General features: G+C 33.6%; 1 protein-coding gene across 1 annotated transcript in view; it reads left to right on the forward strand.

Moving 5' to 3' along the window:
• LOC106458901 (BTB/POZ domain-containing protein 6-like) overlaps positions 1-9088 on the forward strand; it is an 11908-nt gene that overhangs the window by 848 nt on the left and 1972 nt on the right. Inside the window, exon 2 of the mRNA XM_022385264.1 lies at positions 8357-8619. Within this exon, the coding sequence (XP_022240972.1) occupies positions 8357-8619 (263 nt within the window). The remainder of the gene's footprint in view (positions 1-8356; positions 8620-9088) is intronic.

Below are 9088 nucleotides of genomic sequence, written 5' to 3' on the forward strand. Positions count from 1 at the left end.
TATATATATACACACACACACACACACACACAATACCGGTTATAGCTTTGAATCCAAAATATTAACACTTAAACGTTAGGAATGATTTTAACGGAAAAGTGTTGTTTTGTGTTATGCTTTATATTTATGCTCAGTTTGACCATTAGTACGTTACTTTTTTGTATACGTTGCCGTTGATTACTTTCTTTCACTTTTCAATTGCTACAGCAAAGACTTCATTAGATTAAAATCGTGACTTTGGCTTGGCTATTTGATAACGTTTACATCACCAACTCTTTCTTTCTACTCCAAATACCTCTTATGCCACAAGGTATATATTACAGATCATTATGTTGCATATGTTACGGATCATTATGCTTCTGAAATTCATAGTCGTTCACTGAGTATTACCCGTGACGAAACAGGATATTGTGATACTATCTCGTTTTTCACAATACAATAAATTTTCATTATATCTCCTATATCTGCATAGAAAACCAATCACAAACGTTACAGACTCACCACCCTGTTTCACTGTTTTTCTTACACTCGCAATCAGTCTTACCTCTGCACAAAAGCTCTTCTAGAATTTACAGTACGTTCAGTTTTTGTTTATAGAGCATTATATTATTCTTTTCCCTACTTTTTATGACTATTTCTAAAGTTTAAACTATGATGCACGTGACTCAACTTTTCCTTGCTTATCCTACATTTCTGCATTTATTTCTGGGGATGGTTTGAATTGATATGACGTTTATATTATTCAGATGATAGTGTGCCTGAAGCTTCTTTTTGCAAGAAAATGTCCTTCTTTTCTTTTGAACAGCACACTTCGAATCACGTTTATATTATTCAGATGATAGTGTCCTCTCGCCTGAAGCTTCTTTTTGCAAGAAAATGTCCTTCTTTTCTTTTGAACAGCACACTTCGAATCACGTTTATATTATTCAGATGATAGTGTCCTCTCGCCTGAAGCTTCTTTTTGCAAGAAATGTCATTCTTTTCTTTTGAACAGCACACTTCGAATCACTAACGTTTGTGAGCAATATATCTTTGAGGGTTTTTTCATTATGCAGATCAATGATTTAGTCATGTTAAAGCATAAAAAAACGTTTAAATTTTGTTGGCACTTTACTCTTTTCACTGCACTTACTACCTCAAATAAGAATGTTGGTGTTACGTCGTGATACTATACACACACACATACATGTATATATATATATATATACTATGGCTAATTGTTTTTATTGTAATTACAAAACAGCTTAGCGGTAAGCTTGAAGACTTCTAACGTTAAAGTTCGGAGTTTGATCCTTGCGGTGCACACAACACAAAGACACCATTATGCAGCATAACAACAACAAGAAGACAAAGAATTATAAAACGATGTGTGGATATAAGGTAGAGAGGACAATTATTATGCTAGTAGTGAGTCATTCTTGCGAGTTGATAAAGCAAACATATCCTTCCTTCTTGTTAGATTAAAGACTTATAATCGTTACTATGTTTAAAATATAAAAAGAAAAACAGTCTTCTTTAGTTTCTTTTTATCCGTTTGTGTTAATTGACCGCTACTCTCTATTGAATAGAAACTGCTTTTCTCTATTTATGATGATATACGCAAATGTTTATATAACTGAAATAACTTCATTTTATATTTTACGTTAAGTGTTTGTTTGTTTTATAATTTCGCGCAAAGTTACACGATGGCTACCTGCGCTAGCCGTCCCTAATTTAGCAGTGAAAGACTAAAGGGAAGGCAGCTAGTCATCACCACCCACCGCCAACTCTTTGGCTACTCTTTTACCAACGAATAGTGGGATTGGCCGTCACATATAATGCCCCCACCGCTGAAAGGGCGAGTATGTTTGGTGGGACGGGGAATCGAACCAGCGGCCCTCAGATTGTGAGTCGAGCGCCCTAATCACTTGGCCATGCTAGGGCTTACGTTAAGTGTTTATGGTGTTATTTAAAATTACTTTAAGCTCTGCCTCACTCGTGGTGGGCAGAGCACAGACAGCGCATTGTGTAGCTTTGTGCTTAATTTCATACAAAGAAAAATACTTTAAGCAGTGCAACCTTTTCAACACCATCTCGTGTTTGTTACACATTTTTCTAATACAAAGAATACTGCTAATAAAAAGTTTTTTACTCAATAATTTTTGCTAATTCTAATAACTTATCGAAATCTCTACTGAAATGTTTGATAATTTTGTAGCACCTGCAAATTGTTTAAATTTGTATTTAAAAGAATATTCCCCCAAGTAACTAAAGACCATTATGATATTATTACATACTTGCATCACGTGGGATTTCAATATTTGGAGTTTACGAGCTCTTTTTTAACTGACACAAACGTGTCTGCTCGTGGTTTATAACAGCATTAGTACTCTATTAAAAGGCATCACACGCAGTTAAAAATTCCCTTCCAGTCAGTACCCCACCTAACAACAAACATCAATTAAGATTTGCTTGGAAATTTACAGATGGTCACGAGGCATATTATTTTGCATGATAATAAATCCCCGTATATAATTTTTGCGGAATTAAAAGTATCAAAATCAGACAAACCAGTGAGGGAAGAGAAACTCATTGTTTAGAAAGAATTATCCATCGATAATCAGATCTTTATATTACAAACACTCATTTCAAGTTTGCTCATGTATTTCTATCAGTTTTCATTCTATAGATAAATGCAGTGTAATTAGTCTAAAGTTCAAAGATTAAGAAAATGTGACAGAATCCAAATATTTTAAACTCTTGTTCTAGGGGGTTAATGTTAATATGCTATCAGTTTCAAAGTGGTCTAGAAATTAAGGAAAATCTTGACGTTTAATCCATCAAGTCTAATCAGTTATTCAGTGGCTGATATTCAGCTCTTTTACATTACATTAGTAACTCAGTATAAAATATAATATAAAACGTACGTAAGATAAGGCTGTGACGATCAGATATTAATAGCTGTCGTGGTTACTAGTTAACTATACGATCACCTAAGTTTTTTGTTTTTAGTACTAGATACTGATTGCTTCATTATTAAGTTTCTGTTAATAATCTGCTACCATCTTCAACAAAGTCCTGAGTAGGACTGTATGTGTTAGTAGTAGTGCTGGAGTTCGAGTGATTGTTGTTGTTGGATTTTTAGCGCAAAGCTACAGAACGAACTATCTGCGCTAGGTCCACCGAGGGGAATCGAACTACCGATTTTAGCGTTGTAAGTCCGTAAAGTTACCGCTGTCTCACTGGGGGACGATTCGAGTTGATAGCCCATCAACCTTTCTAACAAGAAGACCCAGATTCGAATCCCGTTCACCATAATCCATCATAGGACCACCCTGAGGCTACTAACCATGATAACGACTGTAAAAGATATTCACACACCGTAAAGAAGACAATAAGTAAAAACCAACAGCTGTAATTATTAGTAAAATTTCATGTAGTAAATTACAGTCCATGTAAAATATTTCATTCGAATATATACAGTTTTAAGAAATTTGTTACGTTTTAGTTTCTAGTGTTAATTACACAAGCCTGTGAATTTAAACTTCATAAAAGTTGTTTTGGTTTTAATAATGGATTTTCCATAATTCAGTTACGCAGATTTCAAAAATAATATTCATTTTTTTCTATTACGTAAGGATTTTTTTTTTTTACAAATCGGGAAGAAAAACAACTCTTACTTAGATCAAATTTACAACAAATTTACCACAAATATAACAGCCATGCCGACGATGTTGTTGTTTGTAGTTAAGCACAAAGCTACACAAAGGGCTATCTGTGCTCTGCCCACCACGGGTATCGAAACCCTGTTTCTAGCGTTATAAGTCCGCAGACATACTGCTGTGCCACTGGGGGACCCATACCGACGAATAAATAATATTGAAAAGAAAAATAATAATGTTAAAGTGCACGCACAAACAAATATTATCCACAAATGACACGACATGTGGCTTGTTAACCGTTTATATACTAACGGTGTGTTCTTCGTGGGTTCTAGAACAACCGATAAGACTAACGTCGCGATTGGTCTAGAGAAATCTATAACCAGTGGTTGTCAACATTTTAAGCCTAACAAAATGGGACCCGATTTCAATGCAAATGATTCACTTATGTAAAATTACATATGACGTTTTGTGAACAATCTGTACGTGATGGAGAAAAATCGATATAATTTTCGGATTCAGCGTACAGTAATTACTGTAGGACATGTAAAAGTTTCATGACAATAAAACCATCGCAGGCCTGTGTTATCATTCGAATGTTTTCACCCAGAAGAGCACTCTGGATCGACAAACAATTCTGGCTCTCTTTAATTATTCTATAGTTCATTTATTTATTAATATTTATTTAATAAATGTATTAAAATATGTTCTTATCATAAGTAATCTAACTATATAGATCAGGACTAAAATGTATCTTAAAAATGTATGAAGGCGATTATATAAAACAAACTGACCAGTATCATTTAATATTTTAAATTAATGGCCCGATTATAATTAGCGTACTCGGACTGTTAATCATTGGATTCATGGTTCGCGTTCCGTTGCCACTGAAACGCACTCCGCACTTTGAGGCAAAGGGTGCGTTTTAAGGGTGACGGTTAAATCCCACAGTTCGATCAAATAAAAGTAGGCCAAAGGTTGGCAGTGGGTGCTGTAGACTATCTTTCTTCTCTCTAGTCTATTATTTCAAAATTAGGGAAAGTTATAAATAACTCTTGTGTAGCTTTGCGCGAAATCTCAAACAAACAAATTTAAATCAATACACAAGGAAACTAAATATTCTTAGAGTAGTATCATTATGTTAAGATATTATATACAATAAGCAAAACACTACGTATTTGAGTTTGTATGGTTTTTGTTAGACAATCAAAGATAAATCTGAAATAGTAAGTAGAGTTTACTACTGATTAAGTAGAAATTTGATTATTGGTTGGTGCTTAAAATTTCTGCATATAAATTGTTTGTTTGTAATTAAGCACAAACCTACACAATGGGCTATCTGGGCTTTGCCCACCGCGGGTATCGAAACCCGGATTCTAACCTTATAAGTCGGCAGACATACCGCTGTGCCACTGGAGGGCAGGTCTGTGTTATTAACATCACATTGTAGGTATAGTTACTTAAGTAAAAAATGTTTTGTGTATTTTAGCAGTTTGGATTGAATTTCGCACAAAGCTACATAAGGACAACCTGTGCTGGCTGACCCTAATTTAGTAATGAGAGGTTAGAGGGAAGGCAGCTAGTCATCACCACCCACCGCCAACTATTGGGCTACTCTTTTATCAAAAAATAGTGGCATCGATCGTACATTATAACGCCCTCACAGTTGAAAAGGTGAGAATGTTTGGTGGGACGGGGATTCGAACTCATGACCCTCAGATTGTGAGTCAAGCGCCTAATCACCCGGCCATGCCGGGCCTTATTTAGCCCAAAGCTACATAATAGGCTATTTGTGGCCTGTGCACCACGGAGAACTGAACCATGGCTTTTAGGGTTGTAAGTTTAACCTTACAACTAACTCACGTGGGGGGGGGGGTCATACCTAATGGCTTGTTTGTTAAATATTGTGTGGTATACATACACACACACACACACACACACATATATATATATATTTATCATTTAGTTTTGTTTCTTAATGAAATTGTTTGAGGTTGTGCATATTTCCAACTACATGAATTTTCCCACACATTTTTACTTATTCATTTATTTTTTGGAAATATCAGCATATTGGGTTTCAAGGAAAATGTCATTCCAATGACTAATGCAGAATTACATTTACCACAAAACGTGACATCAGATCCAGTAGGTCCATCAGCTGGTTATCGTACAGACTTTACTGTATTTTAAAAGGTGATATTTTTCTTATTTAGATATGTTCGGGTTACGAAAACCGTTTTCTCTAATTCTCCCCTTGTTGAAAACATAAGCGCAGATATTCATTGATCTCTTAGGACACGTCCTTTTGCAAAGAGTTTTTGCGATTCTTAGTTATTTGGAAAAGTTCGGTGATGTAAAGCCTGCTATCTGTTACACTGGCGTTTAGAACACATTTTTTTTCTGCATATTATTTAAGAATAATTATGTTACTAGTATTTAGACTATATATTTTTCGGCAAATTATTCAGAAATAATTCTGATCTCGAGGTTTTAAGAAACATTGGACAAAATAATTTTTTAAAATATTTGTCACAAAAAAAGACCTATTTTTACCTAATTTGCACACATCACCTACATCGTAGAATCCTGAGTGTATAGTAGTTATGTAGGCTAATACTTCTATTAATTTGATATATATGCTAATGTACTAATACGAGGAATAAAGTGTTTTCATTAAGTTTTATAACCTAGTTTTTAGAATTACACATAAGAGCAAATTTGAGAAGGCTTAATTACTCCTGGGCGTGAACAGTTAGTGTTAGCTTAGTGGCAGTTGAATAAATTATGATTTTTGTCCCTTGAATTTCTGAGGATACAGAGAAAATATATAGTTTAATCATCATAAGTGTGTTCTTAGGACGTTTCTGAATTCCGACGTGAAGACCTACGCATTTGTTACCCAGAATGCAGTTTATCTGAGTTTCTGTATGAGAGATCACAATTACAATTAAATAGTCCTACCCTCTTATCGTTCAGACACATGACATGCATCGCCTAATGGAAGAAAAGAACAGTTTCTGGTTGTAGGCTTTCTCACGCAGTGTGCAAACAGATTATTAGAATCTTACGTAAGTCGTAGCGTGTGGAAAATGAGTTAAATAAAATGTATTTTTACAAGACTGACAAGAATTTATAAATGTGCGAAAATGCAGAGAAAATCAAATGATTAATGTTCAGGTTCCAGGAATCTCCACTGTTGATTCTTTATTAATGTTCACCTTCTTGTTATCATTTATTCTTGTTCATTAACTAGAAATAAACTGTTACCAGTGAAACAAAAGCAATATTCCAGCTACACAAGTTAATACTGTATATATTTTTTTAAAAGTTTAAAACTTACTGTTTAAAATTAATGTGTTGAATTTACCAAGAACACATGCAATCCCAGTTTCCATTGACAAAATATCAACATTAATTTTATAAGTTTTTCTTTCATATACAATATTTTCTCTGAAAAATTCAGAAAATTAGTTGTAATGAACTGGATTCGAATTCCTTAGTATTTCACTATCAGCGTTTCCTTTTAAGTATATGTTTAATGTATGCGATCCTTTCCGAAAACATTGTTTCCTTTATTTTCTGATTCGACCTTCTCAGAATTAATTATTCTGCTCGCTTTCCTATCTTTCCTACTGTTTATAAATGACAGTATTTGTGAAAATATCGTTAATATCGAGAGTATCCGACTGATGAATCAATGCATTCCAATCATTATGCTTTATAGCTTTTCTGTGTACTGATTTATTACATTATGTACTTTTGTTTATAGCTTTCTTGTATATTATTTAATACAATTACGTACTTCTGTTTATAGCTTACCCGTGTCCTGCTTTATCACATTATTTACTGTTGTTTATAGCTTCCTTGTAAACTGATTTATTACATTATGTGCTTCTGTTTATAACTTTCCCGTGTATATATTTATGTTATTATTGTTCTTTTATTTATAGCTTTCCTGTGCTTTATTCAATACATTATGTACTTCTGTTTATATCTTTCCTATGTAGTGATTTATCACATTATATACTTCTGTTTAGAGCTTTCCTTTGCATTATTTACTACATTATGCACTTCTGTTTATAGGTTTCCTGTGTATTATTTATTACATTATGATCTTCTGTTTATAGCTTTCCTGTGTACTGATTTATGACATTACGTACTTCTAGTTAGTTTGTAATACAGAAATAATTTCACTTATTTACAATTTAGTTTTTAGTTTTGATCTATGATTGATATAGTCGGCTCACTTTTGATTAGTAGTTATTGATAATACATGCACAAATCCAAAATACATATTATTTTATAGAATATTATTATTTCTGTTTTTCCATTATAAAAAGTACGGATAATCATTTGAACAATCTTACTCCAAATACTCCTATAAATACCTTGTTTATGAGTGTTAATACTGTTACTTCAAGACTGTGTGAAACATGTGGGGATGCAGTTGATTTTTGTTTTCCACGTGAACATTTGTATTGCTATGTACAATGTTGGGATTGAATCTTAATTTTCAAGACTTCTTTTTTTATTTGTTATTACTGTGAAATTGAAACTTAAGGCATTTAATGTGCGTAATATATTTCAATATTGCGATGTATGTTGTCAGTTTCAAGTTTAATTCAAACAGCAGGCTCAGATTTTATAATAACCATATTATACAACACTGAAAATAATATCTGAGCGGTTGCAAACTTTGTTTATATTTCTTTCAGTATGTAGACTGTGAGAACGAGAAGAAGATGGAGAAAGAAAAAGTACTAGAAAGAACTTCAAGCCTGCTTCAGACTAAATCTTTCAGTGACGTCACTTTCATCGTAGGACCCTCGACGTCGTCAAAAAAATATGTAGGTCATAAGGTACTTTTAGCTATGGCCAGCCCTGTATTCGAGGCTATGTTCTGTGGAGACATGGCGGACAAATCTAAAGTTATCCGGGTCTCTGACATAGCACCGATCGGCTTTGAGAATTTGCTAAGGTAAGTGTAAAAAAATCGTTTTTCCCTAGCTCGTAAGTGAAATACAGTTTGTTCTTATGCCATATTTTCCAAAAATAGAAACGCATTTTCTTATTTTCAAGCTTTTTGTTTTTTTAATTTCCAAAGCCAACTATTTCTATGATAATTAAAATCGTCCAATCCTTTTTCACGTTGCGTTTGGGATCCAAACAGTTAATTATATGCATATTTCTCTTAATAAACATAACTTATATTAAAACATGTTTGTCAGTCAGATAGTAAAATGCTTAAGAGCGACCTTTGAGGATAGGAGATGTAACATAGAAAAATGTCATTAAATTAACTAACAGTTATTTAAATATAGAGCTAAACATAATGTAAAAACGTTCAAGATCCAGTTATTTTCACGTGGACTGGGAGTGGCCTAGAGGTGTGTTTAGTTTGTTTGTTTGTTTTGAATTTCGCGCAAAGCGACACGAGGGCTATCCGC

Source organism: Limulus polyphemus, unplaced genomic scaffold (genome assembly GCF_000517525.1).
Source record: "Limulus polyphemus unplaced genomic scaffold, Limulus_polyphemus-2.1.2 Scaffold531, whole genome shotgun sequence".
Lineage (NCBI taxonomy): Eukaryota > Metazoa > Arthropoda > Merostomata > Xiphosura > Limulidae > Limulus > Limulus polyphemus.